General features: G+C 43.7%; 1 protein-coding gene across 7 annotated transcripts in view; it reads left to right on the top strand.

The window, feature by feature from the left end:
* The window catches only part of sugct (succinyl-CoA:glutarate-CoA transferase), a 515,386-nt gene that overhangs the window by 182,001 nt on the left and 308,837 nt on the right, over positions 1-24,548 (top strand). For 6 of the 7 annotated variants that reach the window (XR_009514784.1, XM_059984527.1, XM_059984503.1 and 3 more), the window contains one exon: positions 12,842-12,937. The exons of the other annotated variant lie outside the window; for it this stretch is intronic. Coding sequence is in view for 5 of the 6 variants with exons in the window: in XM_059984527.1 (XP_059840510.1) it covers positions 12,842-12,937 (96 nt within the window). In the remaining variant the exon portion in view is untranslated. The remainder of the gene's footprint in view (positions 1-12,841; positions 12,938-24,548) is intronic. 7 annotated transcript variants of the gene reach the window in all.

The following is a 24,548-nucleotide window of genomic DNA, read 5'->3' as shown; positions in this document are numbered from 1 at the left end:
TTCTGGTCAGCTCATTTCAGGAAGGATATGGATGCCTTAGAGAGGGTGTAGAGGAGATTTACCAAAGTTCAAAGTACATTATGAAAGTATGTATAGCACATAAGTCCTTGAGATTCATCTTCTTATAGGCAGCCACAGAACAAAGAAACACAATAGAATTTCAACATTTAAGAGAAATGTGGATAGGTACGTGGATGGGCGGGGTATGGAAGGCTATGGTCCGTGTGCAGGCTGATAGACTAGACAGATTAATGGTTCAGCACAGACTAGATGGGCTGAAGGGCCTGTTTCTGTGCTGTAGTGTTCAGTGACTCTATAACCCTAAATCCACGGCCATGGAGCTAGGTCAATGCTGCAGCCAGTCCAGGAGCCTGATGGCTACTGGCCACAGCCGTTGAGCCAGGTTCAGCTCTGCGATGAGTGCCGATGCAGTCAGTTCAGGAGTAAAGCCTCAAGGAGGAGTGAATATCAGACCACTACCTGGATTACAGACTATGTCTTATAAGGAAAGGTTGATTGAGCTTGGAATTTTCTCATTCTAGAAAGGATAATGAGAGATGACTTGATAGAGGTGTATAATATTATGAGAGGCAAAGGTAGAGTGGATAGCCAAAGACTTTTTACCCCAGTCCAGCAATGGCCAATACTAGAGGTCGTTGTTTAAGGTGAATGGAGGAAAGTATAGGGAGATGTCATCGAGTCATTGAGCAATACAGCTCATATACCTCTCCCATCAATGGACTTATCCAAACTGCTCTTAAAATTTGCAATTGAAATGACATCCACAACTTCCGGATGCAGCTTGTTTCACACTCTGATTGAAGAGTGTAGAAGGAAAGGGTTAGATTGATCTTAGAGTAGGTTACAAGGTTGGCATAACATTGTGGGCTGAAGGGCCTGTACTGTCTGTTAAGTTCTATGTAAAATTCCTCCTCAGGTTCCCCTTAAATATTTCACTTTTCATCCTTAACCTAGGAGCCCAAGTTCTAGTCTCACCCAACCTTTCCATTCCTCTCTTAAGATGCACTTTGAGATAATAAATCATAATCACAGTTATTTTTGCAATTAAGAGTTGCTTATAGCTTTCTAAATCCATTATGAGACTAAATGTACCATGGTGTCTGGCTTGAACTTCTATCAACAAACAATGTTTAAAGCTCATGTTAGGTAATGTTAATTTGTTGTCTGAAACCCAGAGCTCCTTTTCCTGTTTAATGTTGGTATAGCTTTGGAAAATCTGTATAATAAATACTTAGGAATTAAATTGCTGTCATATATAATAATAATAATGGTTGTCTGTCGGGGTCTGAGGAAGACTACATTGTGCAGGGTGGCGGTGTTTTTTTTATGAGGCTGAGTTGCGAGCTCGACATCAACCCGGCACGGATGGAGAGCGCGCTCGGGGACGGCCTGTCACTGGATCGAACTCCGGAACCTCCATTCTCGAGCCTGGTGCTGTTCTCACTGCGCCACCAGCCGACCTTGTTGCACCATGTAACCAGTGCATGAAAGATATTAAAGTGGAAAAGCCTTGCACTTCTCTGACTTCTCTCAGCCTCAGAAGTCAGGATCCAGTGGCACGAAGAACCATTACGTCTGACAACTTCCTTGACTGCATCGGATGGTCGCGTCTTCTTAAGCGCTCTGCCGCGCCCTACGCACCCCACATGCACTGCTGCAACACCTTCTCAGGCCGTTGAACCCCCGGGGTTTCCTCCGCCTGATCCAACAAAGCAGTCTTCGCATGCTGGGATGAGCAAATTCCTATCTCACCGAGGGTTTCAGACCCCTTGGCTACCCTCACCTGGTTTAGCCGGCCTGTCGAAGGCGTTGCCCGGGGTGTGGCCGCTGTTGCATGCAGGCAGCTACCAGGAGCCACAGGTGAGAGCTGGGAATTGGTGGGGACCAATAGATGACGAGCCACTCCAAGGAGTGTGACAAGCCCCCCATCTAGAGGTGCTACCCCTCCCATGCACTCCAGTATATAAACAACTATATACCATACTGTCCACATCAATCTATATAAAACTTAATCCCAATTACTGCTAGTGTTAGGGTGCCATAGGAGCATAGTGGACAGTGCGACACTATTACAGCTTGGGGCAATCTGGAGTCTGGAGTTCAATTCCAGTGCCATCTGTAAGGAGATTGAATGTTCTCTCCGTGAACTGCATGAGTTTCCTCGAGGTACTCCGGTTTCCCTGCACAGTCCAAAGATGCTCCGGTTAGTGGATTAATTGGTCCTTGTAATTTATCATGTGATTCCTGTACTTAATATGCGTATGTTCATGGTCTGCTGCGGTGGCCCATCCTTTTCAAGTTTCAATATATTGTGCATTCAGAAATGCTCTTTTGCATACCAATGTTGTAACACTTGGTTATTTGAGTTATTGTCACCTTCCTGTCAGCTTGAACCAGTCTGGCCATTCTCCTGTGTCCTCTCTCATTAACAAGGCATTTTTGCCCACAGAACTGCCACTCACTGAATGTTTTTTTGTTATTTTTGCACCATTCACTGTAAATTCTAGAGACTGTTGTGTGTCAGAATTCTAGATAATCATCAGTTCCTGAGATACTCAATCCACCCTTCTGGTTACCACAATTATTCCACGGTGGAAGTCACTCCGATCACTTTTCTGCCCCATTCTGAAGTTTGGTCTGAACAACAACTGAACTTCTTGACCATGCCTGCATGCTATAATGCATTGAGTTGATTATATATTTACATTAATGTGCAGGTGTACAGGCATACCTAATAAAGTGGCCACTGAGTGCAAATGGTACCAAAAAAAAAGGATACTATTCATGGAGTACATGCATATTAACTTTAAGGAGTGGCGTTTGTCAGTCCATGAACTGTTCATAAATCTGACAGTGGAAGGGAGAAATGGTTTCTGACTTTTTACACGTGGGTCGTCAGTCTCCAATGGTAATAATGAGAAGCAGGCATGTCCCTTGTAGTGAGGGTCCGTAATGATGGATGCCACCTTCTTGAGACACAGCCTCTTGAAGATGTCCTTGATGGTTGAAGAGTTCAACAGTTCAAAGTACAGTTATTGTCAGAGTAATTATACAAAATGCAACTTGGAGACTCTTCCTCCTGCAGACAGCCAGGAAACAAAGAAACACCATGGAACTCACTCAGGAAAACATCAAAAACAACCAATGTGCAAAAAAAGAACAAATTGTGCAAACAGCAAAATGTAAGTGAACACCAGGAGTATTCTGTCCAGTTCAGTTTAGCACCGCTAACCAACTGACAGACAGACAGACAGACATACTTTGTTGATCCCAAGGGAAATTGGGTTTCGTTACAGCTGCACCAACCAAAAATAGTGAAGAAATATAGCAATATAAAACCATAAATAATTAAATAATGAGTAAATTATGCCAAGTGGAAATAAGTCCAGGACCAGCCTATTGGCTCAGGGTGTCTGACACACCGAGGGAGGAGTTGTAAAGTTTGATGGCCACAGGTAGGAATGACTTCCTATGACAGTGTTACATCTCGGTGGAATGAGTCTCTGGCTGAATGTACTCCTGTGCCTAACCAGTACATTATGGAGTGGATGGGAGTCATTGTCCAAGATGGCATGCAACTTGGACAGCATCCTCTTTTCAGACACCACCGTCCACCCTCACAACATCACTGGCCTTACGAATGTTGTTGTCTGCTACCCTCAGCTTGCTGCCCCAGCACACAACAGCAAACACAATAGCACTGGCCACCACAGATTCATAGAACATCCTCAGCATTGTCCAGCAGATGTTAAAGGACCTCAGTCTCCTCAGGAAATAGAGATGGCTCTGCCCCTTCTTGTAGACAGCCTCAGTGTTCTTTGACCAGTCCAGTTTATTGTCCATTCGTATCCCCAGGTATTTGTAATCCTCCACCATGTCCACACTGACCCCTTGGATGGAAGCAGGGGTCACTGGTGCCTTAACCCTCCTCAGGTCCACCACCAGCTCCTTAGTCTTTTTCACATTAAGCTGCAGGCTGCAGAGCCAATTTTCACCAAAGCGCCCTAGTCTGTACCAATTGCCTCGTCCAACAGCTCAAAAAAGCAACAGAAGAACAATAACTATAATCTAGAAAATTATGTAACTTGAACTTCAAAGTCCCCAGAAACAAGTCCAGAGCAACAAGCCTTGTAGATCAATCCTTGCAACAGAGGATCCCATGACTCCTGCACTTTCCCTTGACAGCAGCTAGCACGAGGAAGAGGAAAACCGGTCAACACTGGCAGACGGTGCCAAGCACCTGCCTGAAATCTACTCTTGTATTCATCAGCTTTGCTTGATGCCTTAATCAGAGAGAAGCAATGGCATCTCCAGGCCACCCACTCTGCTCCCAACCTCACCAAACTCCCTCAGAGACAGGAAAGCAACAGATTGCTGAATTGACTCAAAAACACACCATCAAAATGTAAATCTCAGGTTGCAATTGCACGCAGTTTAGTTATATAATTGTATTTGAAAGAAGTAAAAGGAATAGTTTTGTGAACAGTCTGCAGGACTTCGTCGTTGGTCATGTTGTTCATTAGGATGATGTTCGTTGTACCCATGATGGAGCTGGCCGAGTCTTAACCCTCTGCAGCATCTTGTAGTGCATTGGAACCTCCATACCAGACTGTGATTTCAACATTTAAGAGAAATTTAGATAGGTACGTGGATGAGAGGAGTATGGTCTAAATGCAGGTTGATGAGACTTGGCAGTTTGGTACAGACTAGATGGGCCAAAGGGCTTGTTTTTATGCTATAATGCCCAATAACTATGATTATTAAAGAAGGCATGGAACTTACTCACATCAATGTACAATCGTGGTGTAAACACACAGTTAAATGTTGATGAGGTCACACCACATGCCCATAAGCTCATTTCCAAATTATATCTGCAGGCTCTGTATCCATTTTCAATTCAAATCAAAGTATGTTTAAATAAAGCCACTAGATGCTTACTAGATGTCCTGCAGAAGGGTCTCGGCTTGAAACACTGACTGCTTATTCATTTCTATAGGTGCTGCCTGACCTGCTGAGTTCCTCCAGCATTTTATGTATGTTGCCTTCTTTTTGAATGCAGAAATATTTCAGGTGAATGCAGGAGCTATTTTTTACCTTAGTAATTTATAGAAAACTGTGAAAAAGAAATGATCCCTTTCCCAGGACTTTCGACTTAACCTCAACAGAATGTGTTACTTCTGTCAGATTTAATTTAGTCAATGTTTTTTCTAACCTATGATTTTTTTTAAAGTGGTTCTTGTCTTTTAAGCTCTTTGTATTTTCAATAATGATCAAGATTTGTCCAGAACTTATGTTTCATTGTTTCCAGAGCTAGGAAATCTTCTGAGTCATATCAAAGCCAGAATCCTTTTTTTATGCCTTACTTAATAATTCAGGAGGTGATTCAGTCCATTGGTCTTTGTTAGTTTCCAGAATAGCATCCTATTCCTCCTCTTATTTCTCTATAAAGTACTGCCTTTCATGCGCCCATCAACTTCCGTATTCTTTTACCCGTTATCTCTACACTAAGGGTCATTTTACAGTGGCCAGCTAACCCACTGGTGCATCTTTCTAGAGTGGAGGGAAAGTGGGGTGTTTGGTGGAAACTCAACACGGGCAGCACCAAAATTAGAACAGAGTACAGGCCCTTCCACCCACAATACTATGCTGACCTTTTAACCTTACTCTAACCCTACCCTCCTCCATAACCCTCAAAGTTTCTTTCATCTGTGTGCCTATCTAAAATTCTCTTTAATGTCCCTAATGTATCTGCCTCTACCACCAGCCCTGGCAGTGCCCTCCCCGCACCCACCGCTCTGTGTAAAAATCCTGCCTCCAACATTCTCCTTATTATTTTCTCCAATCACTTCAAATTTGCGCCCCCTTGTATTATCCGTTTTCACCCTGGGAGAAAGCCTCAGGCTATCCACTCAATCTGTCCCTCTTAATACCTTGTACACCTCTATCATGTCATCTCTCATCCTCCCTTACTCCATAGGGAAAAGCCTTAGCTCACTCAACCTATGCTTATAAGACATGCTCTCTATTCTAGGCAGTATCCTGGTAAATCTCTTCTGCACCCTGTCTAAAGCTTCTACAGCCTTCCTATAATGAAGTGACCAGAACTGAACAGTTTTTAAAATTAGGATTGAACTCAGTTTCTTGGAACAATGGGATAACAGCACACCAGCCTTTCTTCTCAGCTGCTATTCCCACAAACTGCTGGTCATTTGGAATTGACTATTGGAATGGTCTGGAGTACATTGCAGGACAGTTTGTAGCAAGGGGGAATGGAGGTAAAATACTGCAAGTCTGGTTCACTGGTTAATTGGCAAGATCGACGCTGTGGGGCCTGCGCGGACTCGGTTGTAGTGAGACCAAGGTCTCATGCTGTGGGCTTGCTATTTGCAACAGTCCTTAGAAACATAGAAAACCTATATCACAATACAGGCCCTTCGGCCCACAAAGCTGTGCCGGGCATGTTCTTACCTGAGAAATTACCTAGGGTTACCCATAGCCCACTATTTCTCTGAGCTCCATATACCTATCCAGGCATCTTTTTAAAGACCTTATTGTATCCACCTCCACCACCATTGCCGGCAGCCCATTCCACACACTTACCAGTCGTAAAAAAAACTTACCCCTGACACCTCCTCTGTACCTTCTTCCAAGCACCTTAAAACTGTGCCCTCTCGTGCTAACCATTCCAGCCCTGGGAAAAAAGCCTCGGGTTATCCACATGATCAATTCCTCTCATCATCTTATACACCTCTATCAGGTCACCTCTCATCCTCCATCGCTCCAAGGAAAAAAGGCCGAGTTCACTCAACCTATTCTCACAAGGCAAACATGAGGAAATCTGCAGATGCTGGAAATTCAAGCAACACACACAAAATGCTGGTGGAACACAGCAGGCCAGGCAGCATCTATAGGGAGAAGCACTGTCGACATTTCAGGACTGACGAAGGGTCTCGGCCCGAAACGTCGACAGTGCTTCTCCTTATAGATGCTGCCTGGCCTGCTGCGTTCCACCAGCATTTTGTGTGTGTTGCTATTCTCATAAGGCATGCTTCCCATCCAGGCAACATCCTTGTAAATCTCCTCTGCACCTTTTCTATGGTTTCCACATCCTCCCTATAATGAGGCGATTAGAGCTGAGCACAGTACTCCAAGTGGGGTCTGACCTGCCTTTAACAAAGCCGTGCTGACTATTCCTAATCATATTATCCCTCTCCGAATGTTCATAAATCCTGCCTCTCAAGATATTCTCCATCAACTTCCTGACCACTGAAGTAAGGCTGACTTGTCTATAATTTCTTGGACTATCTCTACTTCCTTTCTTGAATAATGGAACAACATCTGCAACTCTCCAATCTTCTGGAACCTCTCCCATCCCCATTGATGATGCAAAGATCATCACCAGAGGCTCGGCAATCTCCTCCCTCGCATCCCACAGTAGCCTGGGGTACATCTCGTCCGGTCCCGGTGACTTATCCAACTTGATGCTTTCCAAAAGCTCCAGCACGTCCTCTTTAATATCTACATGCTCAAGCTTTTCATTGTGCTGTAAGTCATCCCTACAATTGCCAAGATCCTTTTCCATAGTGAATACTGAAGCAAGGTACTCATTAAGTACCTCTTCTGTCTCCTCTGGTTCTTTAGATACTTTTCCACTTTCACACTTGATGGTCCAGGAGGAGAGACACTGGAGGCAGTGTGGCATGACATCCATGCTGGATTGGGGGCTGGCCCCTCTTATCTCTGCTTGCCTCCAGTGTTTGCTCGGTAGAAGACAAGCTGGATTGCGTACGTGCATGCATGCATATGTTCATCTGCAGACTGCTGGGAACTGCTTGCTCTTCTCGATAACACCCATGCACCATCAGTTTGCTGGACGTGTCAGTCAAGGACTTGGGTTACATATTTTTTTGTGTGACTGTATCTTTACTGCTATTGCAATTATACATGCTATATGTGCCTTGTGCTTTGTATGACTGTTGGGTCTGTGTTTTGCACCTTGAACCCAGAGGAATGCTGTTTCATTGGTTGTATTCATGGGTGTTCATGCATGGTTGAACGATAATTAAACTTGAGAGTCAGAAGGAAGATTCTTGTGTCCGTTGTTATATTAACATTTTTACAATTGCTCAACCACAAAAAAAGTTCATATTATTGCAGAATAAGGATTTTTGGTTTGTTCTTATGACTTCTGCACAATGGGATCAATAGGCAGAATGGCTTAATTCTGCTCCTGGTTCAAGTTCAAGTTTAATTATCATTCAACATGATACATGAATATCAATGAATACAGGCCAAATAAACAGTTTTACTCTGGGGCTAAGGTGCAAAACACAACACCAACAATCACACACAACTCAAGGCATATATAGTACATACGTATATCAGTAATATAGAGTCACACCCAAAAAATACAGTAGTCCAAGACCCTGAGTTCATGAATGTTGCAGCTGTCTGCTGTCAAACACAGTCCAGTTGTCTTCTGCCAAGTGAACACTAGGGGCAGCACCGACTCCAGCTTAGACGCTGCATTGTGCTGACTCCAAGGCCTGTTTCCTGGTCGGCTCCAAACAGGTGAGACCAGGTCCTCGTCTTATGGCAGTAATCATGTTATCAGCTTATTGAAAACCTAGAGACAGGGTGCGGGAGACTTCTGTCCTAAATGCTTTGATGCATAAAGGCCGTTGTAGCTCAAACAGCCAAGAGAATTCAGTCTGCAACCAACCTGTGAATAGTTCATAATTTCTTTTTGTAGCACTGCTGAGGGTGTGCATGATCATCCTGTGATTGTTTGAAGTGTCAGTCTCCAAAATAGCAGCATGACCTGCCTGTAACCCATACTCCTTGTGGATGTCTGCTGTAGACTTGTAAAGACACCATTGCCAATATGCTGTCCAACCTAATTTACGCTGTGGATATTAACTTATATCACCCAGGCTGCTACCGTCAGGCACGAGATACAGAAGCCTTAGTCCCTACATCACCAAGTCCAGCAGCAGTTACTATTGTAGGTTGCTGATCTTTTTGATCTGCCACTCCTTCAGAAGTCATGAATATGCATTGTTACGTACCCCGTAACTGGGTCACTTACCAGCAAAGATAGAGAGGTCCATTGAAGTCTGATGGTACTATTTTTAACAGTATTTATTGATAAAAATACACAAAAATAATATCAACGCAAACATACAGATAATATACGTCGTCAATACTAAATCTAAAATCGCGGGTGTAATAATAATCGATAAGGAATAGCTCTATCATTGTCTAGGAGATAATGTATTGTCCAATGGAAATATAAAAGTCACTTTAGTTCATTCAAGCTGCAGCTTTTTGGTTGGAGAGAAAGACGGGTTAAAATTTGCCCATTCCTTTTATGATGTCAATCCGTTGAGAGTCGTTGGGAGTTGATTTCCCCGTTGTTAGCTAAAGACCGTTCTTCCGTGGTAAAGGCTCACCGATTCCAGGGCAAATGGAAATGGACGCACGTGGCCTTCCCACCGGCTTTTGCTATTACAGGATTGCTGGCGTTTCTTCTGGTGCGTTTGAGGGGCTGTTCCCACAGACCCTCTTTTATCCTGACTCACAGGGTCTCAGATGTCAATCAGGTTGGGATGATGCAATCCCTCCACCAACCTCCCCCTTGGTTCATTGCCTGGGGGCTTCGATGCATCTTACAGGATTCAATACCCAAGTCCGTCTCCAAGAGACAATAGCCGGTATCAATGGCTTTGCCTTTCGGAGGCCAGGACACATTCCAACTCTTTGTGGATTCCGCATGTCTTTCTCTCATTTCCTGGGTCTCCTGAGCTGACTCAATAGTGATCTTGCGATTCTCAAAAAGGAGGGGGCTACCCCGCACCCTTCAGCCCCTCAGAGCTGTGGCACAGTCATAACAACATAAATTCTGTTGCTCACAATTGTTAATTATGCACTAAGAGAACAAAGAGATTGAGAAAGGAGAGTAGTGAAACAGAAGGCGATGACAGGGAAGAATTACAAAGTAAAGAGGCTGAACCCACGTCTTCTTGCATCTTATGAATTTGCTAATTCAAATGAGTTTCCATGGGTATGAGTTAACCAATCAAATAGCCCCATTCACATAATGCAATACTTGCAACTGCCACCAAGTAGTTACAAAAGGAATTGCAGCCACTAGAAAACACTGAACAATTACTGCAAAGAAGATAACAATTATAGAGCCTAACATTACTTTACAACCATTAGGCTCCTGAGCCAACATAGATAACTGCACTCACCACAACACTGAATTGATTAACAACCTACAGACTCACTTTCATAGACTTTTTACATCTCATGTTCTCAATTTTTTTATTTGCCAAGTTTTCCTTCTTTTGCTCATTGTGGTCTTTATGGATGTTTTTTCATTGATTCTAATCAGTTGGGGTGGCCTGGTAACATAGAGGTTAGCACAATGCTTTATAATAGCAGTGACCAGTGTTCAATTCCTGTCACTGCCTGTAAGGAGTTTGTACATTTTTACCGTGACCACGTGGGTTTCCTCTGGGTGCTCCTGTTTCCTCCCATAGACCAAAAACAATCCAGTTGGTTGGTTAATTGGTCTTTATAAATTGTCCCGCGATTAGGCTAGGATTAAATCAGGAGGCTTGAAGAGGCAGTAGGGCATATTCCACACAGATTCTCAATAATAAATACATTTCTTTATATTTTCTGCAAATGTCTGCAAGAAAATGGTTCTCTAAGCAGTTTAGGATAACATATACGTACATGGATAATAAATTTACCTTGGAATTTTCAACTTTGTGTATCATTTTAGAGCAGTTGCTGTGCAAAAAAAAAAAATTGTTACCTGGTCCAGCTTTCAGCCAGAAAGATAATATTCAGGTGGTTTCACAATGGTGCAACATTTATCTTCACAGTAGAGTTCCAAGTTGTTGGCTGCAAAGTTTTCTTAATATAGCTTAAAGTGAATTTGTGTCTAAAGTCATTGATGAAGAGACCCTGATGAAGGGTCTCGGTCTGAAGTGTTGACTATGTTCGTTTCCGTAGATACTGCTGGATTTCCAGCATCTGCAGATTTCCTCTTGTATGTAAAGTCACTTAATAATAGTTTTCCCTCCAAGTGTATAGTAGTTAAAGTTCACTAATTGATTTGGACGTGATGTGGCATGTTTTCCTTTTCCTAAGTCTCCTGGTCATCTGCAAAAATGGAATGTAAAAAGAATGAAAGAGAAGATGATTGAAGCACTTTCATGGATTAACAAACACTCGGTGGCCATTTTTAGTAGTTACCTTCTGTATGCACATGATCTTCTGCTGTAGCCCATCCATTTCAAGTTTCAATGTGTTGTGCATTCAGAGGTGCTCTTCTGCACACCACTGTTGTAATGTGTGGTTACTTAAGTTGCTGTCACCTTCCTGTCAACTTGAACCATTTAGGCCATTCTCCTCTGACTAACAAGGCCTTTTCACCCACGGAACTGCCACAGACTGGGTGTTTTTTTTTTGCTTTTACCATTGTTCTCTGTAAACTCTAGAGACTGTTGAATGTGAAAATCCCAGGAGTTCAGCAGTTTCTGAGATACTCAAACCACCCAGCCTGTAAGCAACAATCATTCCACGGTCAAAATCACTTAGATCACTTTTCTTCCCCATTCTGATATTTGGTCTGAACAGCAACTGAACCACTTCATCCTATACTGCTTTTGTACACTGAGTTGCTGCCACATGTCTGGCTGATTATATATTTGCAATAATGAGCAGGTGTATATGTGTACCTAATAAAGTGGCAACTGAATGTGTAGTCATATCCACACAGAGCCTCTTTAATTTACCAACCTAGTCTCAGGCACAGAAACATTGATATTTTTCGGCTTAATATGTTAAATAACTACTGGGAGCACTAATTGCTGAGAACAGCAATCTGCTGGAGGAACTCAGTGGAATTGTCGACATATCAGGTCAAAATATGCCAAATGCCAGACAGCTAGGATTTCAGAACAATCAGATGGCAGATGAAATTTTATTGTTCTTCATTTTTTATTCCTAAGAGCAATATGAATTTGAATAAACAATGGTCCTTGCAAAAAATTTGAAACTTAACAATCATCTGTTTCAGGTTCAAATTCAGGTTTAATTGTCACTACAATGCCCATGAATACAGCTAAACGAAACAGCTTTACTCCAGGGCCAAGGTGCAACACATAATATCACCAGTCACACACAGCAAAAAGCACACATTGCTCATATAAGATAGCAGTAGCCATACAGTGACACATAGAAATATATATATAGCCCAAATCCCTGAGTGCCATGTTCTGTAAATTAATGGTACATGGTGCTATTGGCAAGAACAAGCAGTTCTCAGCAGTCAGCAGACAAATGTAAAAATAATTATAAATGTCTTCAATATTCTCTGATGATTTCAGCCCAGTTCATCACTGGAAAATCTTCCTTACCTTTGAGCACATCTACAAGGAGAGCTGCGACAAGAAAGCAGCATCCATCACCAAGGACTCCCTGCATAAAGGCCATGCTCCCTTCTCACTATTGTCATTGGGAAGGAAGTACGGGAGCCATACTACCAGGTTCAGAACAGTTAGTAACCCTCAACCATCAGGCTCCTGAACTAGAGGGGATAACTTCACTCACCTCAACCCTGAACTGATTCCACAACCTATGGACTCATTTTCAAGGACCCTACAAATCATGTTCTTAGTATTATTTATTTATTTATTTTATATATCGAAAGGGACAATCTTATTAATGATTAGGAAATAAATTTGTGATGTATTCAGAAATTTTAAAAATACCCTTTAATTCTGGCAATCCTTGTTTTGACCAGGTTGCGTGCCTGACCCACGTGGCTGCAAATTATCTCAGTGGTGGTAAAGAAGCAAAGCGATGGGGTACAGCACACGAAAGCATTGTTCCTTACCAGGTATGTAACTACCAAAATAAAAATGGTAATTGTTTTCAGCAACACACACAAAATATTGGAATAGCTCAAAAAGTCAGGCAGCATCTATGCAGGAGAATTAACAATTAGTGTTTTGGGCCGAGACCCTTCATTATTAATTTTTTTAAAGTAGACCTACTGTACTTAATGAAATGGCCACTGAGTGTAGGTTTGTGGTCTTCTGCTGTGTTCAATGTGTCGTGCATTCAGAGATGCCCTCTGCGCATGGTTATTTGGGTTACTATCTCCTTCCTGTCAGCTTGAACCAGTCCAGCCATTCCCCTCTGACCTCAAACAAGAGAAAATCTGCTGAGGCTGGAAATCCGAGCAACACACACAAAATGCTGGAGGAACTCAGCAGGCCAGGCGGCATCTGTGGAAAAAAGTACAGTTGAAGTTACAGGCCGAAACCCTGCTTAGACAATTTTCTATCCATACTGCTCTTGTCCCTTTTATACAATGGCCTTTAGTCTCAATGGTAGGCCTAATATGTGGTATCTTGTCAAATACGTGTGACCTGTATTCACCTTGTCAAATTTGAAAGTAAATTTATTATCAAATTAGGTATGTATATGTAAGCGCACAGTATATTACCCTAAGATACGTTTTCATACTGGCGTTCACAGCAGAACAAAGAAATACAACAGAATCAATGAAAAGCTACACACAGACAGAGACTGACAAACAACCATTGTGCTAAGCACTGACAGACCGTGCAAATGCAATATATTACAAAATAATAACTAAATAAGTAAATTAATAATACTGAGACCATGAGTTGAAGAGTCGTTGAAAGTGAATCCATGGGTTGTAGAATGTAGCGCGCTTTATGGTGTCTTTCTTTAAAGTTTCTTACATAAAATAATACATGTGGTGTGATGAAAGAATCAGCTAAAGAGGTCAGACTTTATTGCCGTGTTTGCTTGTGACTCATCAAATCAGTCCAATTTTGCTCTTCTGTCATCTTCCCACTTTCTTTCCAGCTCTGACGAAGGGTTGAAACATCGACTGTTTATTCCTCTCCATAGATGCTGTCTGGCCTGCTGAGTTCCTCCACATGATGTGTGTGGCTCTGGATTTTCAGCATCTACAGAATCTCTTGTGTTTATCTAACCTCATCTTTTCTATTTTTGCCATATATTGAGAATCACAGAAAATATCTTTTTCTGTATTTCCTGTCCCCTTCTTCTTTGTCCCTTCCAAACTTTCACCTCCCATCTTCTTATTTCCCCCACTTGTCCGCTCCCCACTTGATCTCATCCACTGCCTTTCAGCTTGACCTCCTTCCTCTGCCCTCACCTTCTTATTCTGCCTTCTTTCCCCTTCCTTTCCAGTCCGGATGGAGGGTCTCAGCCTGCAACATCCACAGTTTATTCTTCTCTGTAGATGCTGCCTGACCTGCTGAGTTCCTCCAGCATTTTGTGTGTGTTGTTCTAGATTTCCAGCATCTCTTGTGTTTACAGTTTTGCTCTTATCTTGTTTTAATAGAATGTCCCAGGAAAACCATGCATCTTGAGTTAAACTCCCAGATTACTGTTTGTACTACTTCCTACTAGTTACTAACACGTTAAAACTGACTACCCTTTGCAAATTTAAATGTAGAAGTAGGTAGGTTGATGTTAGATTTCTGAAAAAAAGCACTTCTAACAGACTGAATGCACCCATCTGCTTGCAAACACAACTGTTCACAAGAATTAAAATGCACATCCCTCACTCCATGTGAACTATATTAGGATCACTATGAGATGCCCCTGTAATTGGATAGGACAGATCTGGCATTGGCAGAGAAACAGTGTTGGAAATTCCTTTCATTCCAGCTGGCAAAACAGCTTTTACTGCTATTCTGAATTCTAAGCTACGAAGATTTTCACTGTGAATTTCTCTGTTTTAATATAGCTAGCTGAAGCTATATCAGTTTTCCATTGAGTCTTTAATGCAATTGACTTGAGAACCTGAGTTATAGGGAAAGGTTGAATAGGTTAGGACTTTATTCCCTGGACTGTAGGAAAATGAGAGATGTGATAGAGGTATACAAAATTATGAAGGGTATAGATAAGGTACATGCAAGCAGGCTTTTTCCACTGACATTGGGTGAGACTAGAACTAGAGGTCATGGGTTAAGGGTTAAAGGTAAACTGTTTAAGGGGAACTGTTTAAGCTGTTTAAGAGTGAAGCGAATGTGGAAAGAGCTGCCAGAAGAAGTGGTGGATGCAGGTTTGACTGCAATACTTAAGAGAAACTTGGAGAAGTACATGGATGTGAGGGGTATGGAGGAATTTGTTCCGGATGCAGGTTGATCGGTCTCTGCAGAATAACTGTATACATGAACTAAGTGGGCTGAAAGGTCCTGTTTCTGTGCTGTTGTGCTCTATGATTCTGATCCAAATTTCATGTGTAGACATAACTATTATTTAGCTGTGGTCTTAATTTTGTCCAGCTCCTGTCTATTTGTCACACCAATAATTTGTATTTATGTAGCACCTTCTGTGTATGTACCGGCTTGCTTCCCAAGTAATGGGAAAAGTAGAGAAAAGGTGGACAAGGCAGAGATGGGGTGATGCTCTTTAACTGAAATGATGGACTATGAACAGTAGCTCAAGGAGTCACAAGAAACTGCAGGTGCTAGAGTAAAAGGCAGTACTGGAGGAACTCTGTAGGTCCAAGGTGAGGGGTAGAAGACTGACTTTGACTCTCAGTCCCAATACAAGGTCTTGACTCAAAATGCTGACAGATGGTCAGCTTTCCTCCCACAGCTGCTGCACGAACCACTGAATTCCTCCAGCACTGCTCCTGACCTGCTGAATCCCTCCATGGGTTCATGGAACCTGCCTGACCTGCTGAGTCTGTCCATGGATCCTGCCTGACCTGCTGAGTCTGTCCATGGAACCTGCCTGACCTGCTGAGTCTGTCCATGGATTCTGCCTGACCTGCTGAGTCTGTCCATGGATTCTGCCTGACCTGCTGAGTCTGTCCATGGATCCTGCCTGACCTGCTGAGTCTGTCCATGGATTCTGCCTGACCTGCTGAGTCTGTCCATGGATTCTGCCTGACCTGCTGAGTCTGTCCATGGATCCTGCCTGACCTGCTGAGTCTGTCCATGGATCCTACCTGACCTGCTGAGTCTGTCCATGGATCCTGCCTGACCTGCTGAGTCCCTCCATGGATCCTGCCTGACCTGCTGAGTCTGTCCATGGATCCTGCCTGACCTGCTGAGTTCCTCCATGGATCCTGCCTGACCTGCTGAGCCCCTCCTTGGAACCTGCCTGACCTGCTGAGTCTGTCCATGGATCCTGGCTGATCTGCTGAGTCTGTCCATGGATCCTGGCTGATCTGCTGAGCCCCTCCTTGGAACCTGCCTGATCTGCTGAGTCTGTCCATGGATTCTGCCTGACCTGCTGAGTCTGTCCATGGATCCTACCTGACCTGCTGAGCCCCTCCTTGGAACCTGCCTGACCTGCTGAGCCCCTCCATGGATCCTACCTGACCTGCTGAGTCTGTCCATGGATCCTGCCTGACCTGCTGAGTCTGTCCATGGATCCTGGCTGATCTGCTGAGTCTGTCCATGGATCCTGCCTGACCTGCTGAGTCTGTCCATGGATTCTGCCTGACCTGCTGAGTCTGTCCATGGATTCTGCCTGACCTGCTGAGTCTGTCCATGGATCCTGCCTGACCTGCTGAGTCTGTCCATGGATCCTGGCTGATCTGCTGAGTCCCTCCATGGATCCTGGCTGATCTGCTGAGTTCCTCCATGGATCCTGCCTGATCTGCTGAGTCTGTCCATGGATCCTGCCTGACCTGCTGAGTCTGTCCATGGATCCTGCCTGATCTGCTGAGTCTGTCCATGGATCCTGGCTGATCTGCTGAGTCCCTCCATGGATCCTGGCTGATCTGCTGAGTTCCTCCATGGATCCTGCCTGATCTGCTGAGTCTGTCCATGGATCCTGCCTGACCTGCTGAGTCTGTCCATGGATCCTGGCTGATCTGCTGAGTCTGTCCATGGATCCTACCTGACCTGTTGAGTCCCTCCATGGATCCTGGCTGACCTGTTGAGTCCCTCCATGGATCCTGCCTGACCTGCTGAGCCCCTCCATGGATCCTACCTGACCTGCTGAGTCTGTCCATGGATCCTACCTGACCTGCTGAGTCTGTCCATGGATCCTGCCTGATCTGCTGAGTCTGTCCATGGATCCTGCCTGACCTGCTGAGTCTGTCCATGGATCCTACCTGACCTGCTGAGTCTGTCCATGGATCCTGCCTGACCTGCTGAGTCTGTCCATGGATCCTGCCTGACCTGCTGAGTCTGTCCTTGGAACCTGCCTGACCTGCTGAGTCCCTCCATGGATCCTGCCTGACCTGCTGAGTCTGTCCATGGATCCTGCCTGACCTGCTGAGTCTGTCCATGGATGCTCCTGACCTGCTGAATTCTTCCAGAATTTTGTGTGTGTGACCCATACCTTCTAGTTTTTAAGTTCCCTTTCACTGGGAAAACGATTATGTATATTAACTCTCACGATTTTATCCACCTCTATTAGGTCATCCCTCACTCCTACATATAATGGAATATAGTCCAAGCCTGCCCAAACTCTCCCTATAACTCAGACCTTTGAGTCAAGTCAATAAATCTAGTCATCACTATTTCTAGTTTAATTGTGTCTTTCCTATATCAAGGTGACCTCTTAGGGGGGCAGCAATCTCGGTTCAATTCACATCATTGTCTGTAATAAGTTTGTACGTTCTCCCCGTGACTGTGTGGGTTTCCTCCAAGAGCTCTGGTTTCCTTCCTCCCCCCAAAAATGTACGGGTTAGTTGCTGCGTTGGTCACATTGATGCAATTGGCTGGTGCAGGCTTGTTGGACCAGAAGGGCTTGTTACTGGGCTATGCCTAAATTTACAAAAAACAAAAATTGTACACAATATCCCACCACCTTGTCCATCTGTGATGTTGCTTTCTGCAGACTATGTACTGGCACTCTTACGTCCTTGTGTTCTACAAAACTCCTCAGGGCCTGACTGTTCACTGTACAAGTCCTATGCTGGTTTGACTTCCAATCAGTATTAAATTGGAGATTACCAAGAATGATTTCAGAGATATTTGAAATGGGGAAATCAGTACAGTAGGGAAAGACTACAAGCAGTGTTGATGCTTACATAGTGCTGTACAAAATGGAGAGGGGTGATAGCCAGAAGAAAGAGGATAGGGGGAAGGGGAGGCAGGGGCTAGTAGAAATAAGATGGATTGGTGAGAACATGGACAGCTCAAAGTCCAAGCTAAAGTACTTTTTATTACCAAAATACGTTTTGTTGGATGCTATGGTAATGTAGCGGTTAGCATGATGCATTTCAGAGTTCGGAGTTCAATTCTGGTGCTACTCTGTAAGGAGTCTCTGTACTCCGTGCTGTATAGCTAAAAGTAAATAAATAAATGAATGAATATATGTATGAAACCTTGTGATTCAATTCTTGCAGGCACATATGGGAAAATAAAGAAATTCATAAGAGTTTATGAAAAGCTATACATAAACAGATCAAGAAACAACCAATGGGCAAATTGGGTTAATAAAAAAACTAAGTCATATTGAGAACACGAGTTGTAGAGTCCTGAAAAGTGAGTCTGTAAGTTGTGGAATCAGTTCAGAAATGTGAGTGAAGTTATCCAAGCCTGCTCAGGAGCCTGATGGTTGTAGGGTAACAATTGTTCTTGAATCTGGTGCTTGTGACCAAATGCTCAAATGGTGGTGAGGTTCTTGATGATGAATGCTGCTTTCCTGTGACAGCTCTTCATCTAAATATATTCATTGGTGAAGAGGGCTTTGGCTGTGATGGACTGGGTCGTGTCCACCACTTTAAGACCATAAGACACAGAGGGGGGGAAATAGGCTATTCTGCCCACTGAGTCTCCCTGCCATTTGATCATGGCTCATTTATGATCCCTTTGAACCCCATTCTCCTGCCTTCTCCCTTTAACTTTTGGTACCCTTACTAATCAGCAATCTATCAACCTCCACTTTAAATATATCAAATAACTTGGTCTCCACTGCCATCTGTGGCAGTGAATTCCACGGATTCAACCACCTTGTATTCTAAAGGGTCGTCCCTCTATTCTATTCTGAAACTCTGTCCTCTGGTCCTAAACTCCCCACTATAGGAAACATCCTCTTCCTGTCCACTCTATCCAGGCCTTTCGATTTTCAGTAGGTTTCAATGAGATCACTCCTTGTTCTAGATTCTGTTGAGTCCAGGCCCAGAATGGGTGGCAGGGTGGAGATATGTCTCTACCAAAGGAGGTGTAAGGTGTTCCTTCCCTCTGCTAGCCTGCATCACCTTTGGGCAAGCTGTAGCACCTGCTTAGACCCCCTCCCTCCCCTCCAACCAGGGTCACATGAAGCTATGGGAGCAAGTGGTGGATGATTGTATCAGTAACTGGTGCAGATCACAAGTCCTGGTTATGCGACCACAGACACCAGGCAGACAATCTCTGAAGAGAATTTATAATGGTTGGGGTCACCTGTCTTGTAAAGACACTGCCCAGAAGAAGGCAACAGCAAACCACTTCTGTAGAAATATTTGCTAAGACCAGTCATGGTCATGGAAAGGCCATGACATGGGCACATAATGAATGAACAGGCCCAGAGCCACTTCTCATACACCAACCTTTTCATTTTGGAGATAATTTTCATGAATGTCCTTTCTGTATTTAAAAAGATTGTTCACTTAAGAAGCTGATCACATAAATGTACTTCTTATATCTTGATCCTGCTGTGCCACCATTAACCAGTTATGCAAGAAAGGCAAGCATGAGTCTGAGTTCCCAAAATGCACTGCCAGTGGGAGTAGTTCGTGCAATACAAACTCATATGACCCTTGTGTTGTTGGCAGTAACACTGGCATCGACACCAAAAGTTATTTGCTTTGAAAAGCAAGATGAGAAGCAAAAGCAACGTGAATTGCAACCTCTGATCTTTATCATGTCAGTGTGCCAGCTGCCTGCAGCTTACATCCATATAAAACCTTTAAAAGCATGTTTATGATTTATCATTTACTCACAGCACCATTTATTGTGTGTAAACAATTTATAAGCCAGTAATTAGAAAACATTTTTTCTTGTGGCAGGCATTTCTGAGGACAAGGCATGATTACAAGAAGCTCTGTGAGGAATCTGCCTTAAGAGCTGGGATGTTTTCTCTTAATTACTGACATATGTTTATTTATATTATTTTTAACTTGTTTTGAACCTCTGAAATTGCCAAAGACACATCCAAACACTTGCTTCATATATAAAAGAGTGCTCAGCTTCAGTAATCCAGATAGTTCAGGCTTTTCTTCCCTACATCTGGTGACCTACTTGTGCAGCACGGGTACCCTGGAAAACTGAGAGGTTGGACACTCTGTTCCCTTTCGCTAACATTTCTTCTTTGATTTGCAAAATTGAATTTTGGCAATAATGCCAAACAATTGCATCAGAGTAACATTTGGGATAATTGCATTTGGTATTGTGACAAAAGACAATTGGGACATTTCTCCGAGGATCGTCACCTTGTTCTAGTGGAGAGGCTAGTGAGTTCCTGACATCCCAAGAGCGATGCTGTCTGGAGTTTTGCCATCTGGTGTTTAGCTCCTGATAGGGTCACCCATGGCAGTAAGGTCAAGGGGGAGGTTCCAGACAAAGGGCGATCCAACCAAGACAACGGTGGAGCTGGTGGAAGATGATGGCACAGCACCACAGCAGTGAAGGCGGAGGAAGACTACAGCAGTGAAAGGTCCTCAGTGGTCTTGCATTCCATGCCACTAGACCTTGACCACAATCTTTCAAAGACCGTGTGGGGCTGCCCGTGCATTAATCTCTCCACATTAAATAGTCACACATAGACGTTCTTCATGAGGGTAAAACACCCTAACATCCCATGTTAAGTCCTGTGGTGATCAGCAAGTGGCAAAGAGGGCAGGATTATGTGGACTCTGGAATGGCCTTTCTCAGCCACATGAAGACCCACGATTGGACAACCACTTGGGAGAACATTGTACTTGACTCGAGTGATCGCACTATAAAAATTCTACTTTGGGTCATTAATTTTGTTGGTGAACAAAGTTGAGAAATAATTTACAACTGTCTGGAGTGGAAATAGTGCTAATTTCCACATTCCATATCAACCTATCTTCACATTCACTAAGCTCAATGGATAGACACTAAACAACAAGCTTTACGCCTCATTCTTGAAGAGAATCCGAAGAATCTTTGGATCGCCAGTGAATCAGGATCCAACGCTTCCCGAGAGTGATCAGTTTTTGCAATTGCAAGGTGCAGCTTTGCAAACAGACAGACTTCTACTAGAATAACATCGGCAGTGTTATAGGGCAGGCAGACATTACCAAAATCCCCACCATCCAGGCTATGCCCTCTTCTTGCTACTACTATTAGACAGGAGGTTCAGGAGCCTCAGGTCCTATGCCACCAGGTTCAGGAACAGTTATTACCTTTCAACCATCAGGCTCCAAAATCAGCATGGATAACCTCACTCACCTCAACTCTGAATTGATTCCACAATCTACAGACTCACTTTCAAGGACTCTTTACAACTTCTCAGTGTTATTTTTTGTTTGCACAGTTTGTTTTCTTTTGCACTTTGGTTGCCTGTCAGGTTTTTCTGTTTACCGCAACCACAGCCCTGAACTGATTTGACAATCTACATTTTCACTTTCAGGGGCTCTACGACTCATATTCTCAGTATTATTCGTCTTTTTTTTGCACACTTTGTTATCTTCTGTGAATTGGTTGTTGACCAATCTTGTCAATCTTTGAACTTCAGTCTGCAAACTGATCACTGTTATCAGGGACAGTGCTGGGCAGAAATTGATGGTGTTGTGGATAGTTTGGTGGGGAATTGAGACGATATTCAGCCACTCTGCCCATTGAGTCTACTCCACCATTCCATCGTGATTCTAGTGATACAGCATGAAACAGGCACTTCTGGCCCTTTGAGCAGCTACTGACGAGTCTAATTAATCCTAACCTAAACACAGGGCAACTTACAATGACCAGTCAACCTACTTGGTACATATCTGGATTCTGGGTGGAAACTTTGGGAGAAAACTCATGCATTCCACACGGAGGACATTACAGAACGGCACCAGAATTGAACTCCGAACTCTAGAATGTCCTGATGTGTAATAGTATTGCACTAACTGCCACACTACCGTGGTGCCCACTCATCCCCATTCTCCTGCCGTCACTTTTGATGTCCTGACTAACCAAGAATCAATCAATCTCTGCTTTAAATTTACTCATTGACTTGGCCCCCACAACCATCCTTGGAGGTATTCCACAGATTCACACTATCTGGCGAAAGAAATTCCTTCGAAAAGAAATCTCTGTTGGAAGTGGACATCCCTCTATTCTGAGGCTGTGGCCTCTGGTCCTAGACTCAACCACTATAGGAAATATCCTCTCCACAGCCACTCTCGGCCTTTCAGTATTCGATAGGTTTCAGTGAGATTAGCCATCATTCTTCTAAGCTCTAGTGAGTACAGGACCAGACCTATCAAAAGCTCCTCATACATTAACCCTTCCATTCCTGGAATCGTTCTCATGAACCTCCTCTGCACCGCCTCCAATGCCAGCACATCCTTTCTAGATAAGGGGCTCAAAGCTGCTCACAATACTCCCAGTGCGGTTTGATCAATGCCTTTTAAAGACTCAGCATCATATCCTTGCTGTTATATTCTCGTCCTCTTGAAATGAATGTTAACATTGCATTTGCCATCTTTACTTCTGACTCAATCTGCAAGTTGACCTTTATACAATCCTGTACAGGGATTCCTAAATGTTTTTGGCACCACTGGTTTTTCAGTTTTCTTACCATTTAGAAAATAGTCTGTGCCTTTATTCCTTCTACAATGTATTCCATCTGCCACTTTTTGCCCATTCAACAAATCTATTTAAGTCCTTCTGCAGCCTCCCTGCTTCCTCAACACTACCTGTCCCTTCACCTATCTTTCTATTGTCTGAAAACTTGGTCACAAACTCATCAACTTCACCATCCAAATTTTTGACATATAATGTGAAAAGAAGCAGTAACAATACTGACAACACACACAAAATGCTGGTTGAACGCAGCAGGCCAGGCAGGATCTATAGGAAGAAGTACTGTCAACGTTTTGGGCCGAGACCCTTGGTCAGGACATGTCGAAGGGTCCTGACGAAGGGTCTCGGCCCAAAATGTCAACTATTCTTATTCCTATAGATGCTGCCTGGCCTGCTGTGTTCCATCAGCATTTTTGTGTGTTGCTTGAATTTCCAGCATCTGCAGATTTCCTCGTGTTTGAGTACCAATACTGACCCCAGTGGAACATTACTTGTCACCGGCAGCCTTTATGCAGTCACTTTGCCTCCTCCCAATCAACCAATCTTCTATCCATGCTAGTATCTTTCCTGTAATACTATGGGCTCATATTTTGTTAAGCATCTCATGTGCAGCACCTTGTCAAAAGCCTTTTGAATATCCAAGCAAACTGACTCTCCTTTGTCTATCCTGCCTTTTATTTCCTTAAAGAATTCCAGCAGATTGGTCAGTTAAGATTTCCCCTGAAGGAAACCATGATGACTTTGGCCTACTTTATCCAAGTATCCTGAAATCTCATTCTTAACAGTTGACTCCAGCATTTTCCCTACCACTGAAGTCAGACTAATTGGCCTATAATTTCCTTTCTTCTGCCTTCTTAAAGAGCGGAGTGACATTTGCAACTTTCCCTTCCCTTGGAACCATTCCAGAAACGAGAGATTCTTGAAAGATTTTTATTAATGCCTCCAATAGTTTCAGAGCCCTAGGATGTTATCCATCTGGTCCAGGCAACTTATCTACCTTTAGATCTTTCATCTCCCCAGGCACCATCTCCTGAGTAATAGTTCTGCACTTACTTCTGCCCCTGACACTCGCAAATTTCTGACATACTGCTAGTGTCTTCCATAGTGAAGACTGATACAAAATACCTATGCTCTTCCCTCATTTATAACCCACCTGGACAAACAAGGCACATATGTTCAGATGCTGTTCATAGACTTCAGTTCAGCATTCAACACAATCATCCCTCAGAAACTGATTGGAAAGCTGAGCCTACTGGGCCTGAACACCTCCCTCTGCAACTGGATCCTAGACTTCCTAGCTGGGAGATTTCAGTCAGTCCGGATCGGGAGCAGCATCTCCAACACAATCACACTGAGCATGGGGTCTCCCCAGGGTTGCGTGCTCAGTCCACTGCTATTCATTCTGCTGACCCACGACTGCTGCAACACACAGCTGGAACCATATCATCAAGTTCACCGATGACATGACCGTGGTGGGTCTCATCAGGAAGAACGATGAGTCAGCTTACAGAGAGGAGGTGCAGCGGCTAATGGACTGGTGCAGAGCCAACAACCTGTCTCTTATGTGAACAAAACAAAAGAGATGGTTGTTGACTTCAGGAGGGCATGGAGCGACCACTCCCTGCTGAACATCGACGGCTCCTCGGTAGAGATCGTAAAGAGGACCAAATTTCTTGGTGTTCACCTGACGGAGAATCTCACCTGGTCCTTCAACACCAGCTCCATAGCAAAGAA

This window comes from Hypanus sabinus, chromosome 1 (assembly GCF_030144855.1).
Source record: "Hypanus sabinus isolate sHypSab1 chromosome 1, sHypSab1.hap1, whole genome shotgun sequence".
NCBI classification, from domain to species: domain Eukaryota; kingdom Metazoa; phylum Chordata; class Chondrichthyes; order Myliobatiformes; family Dasyatidae; genus Hypanus; species Hypanus sabinus.
This window is presented reverse-complemented; position numbering and strand designations above follow the sequence as displayed.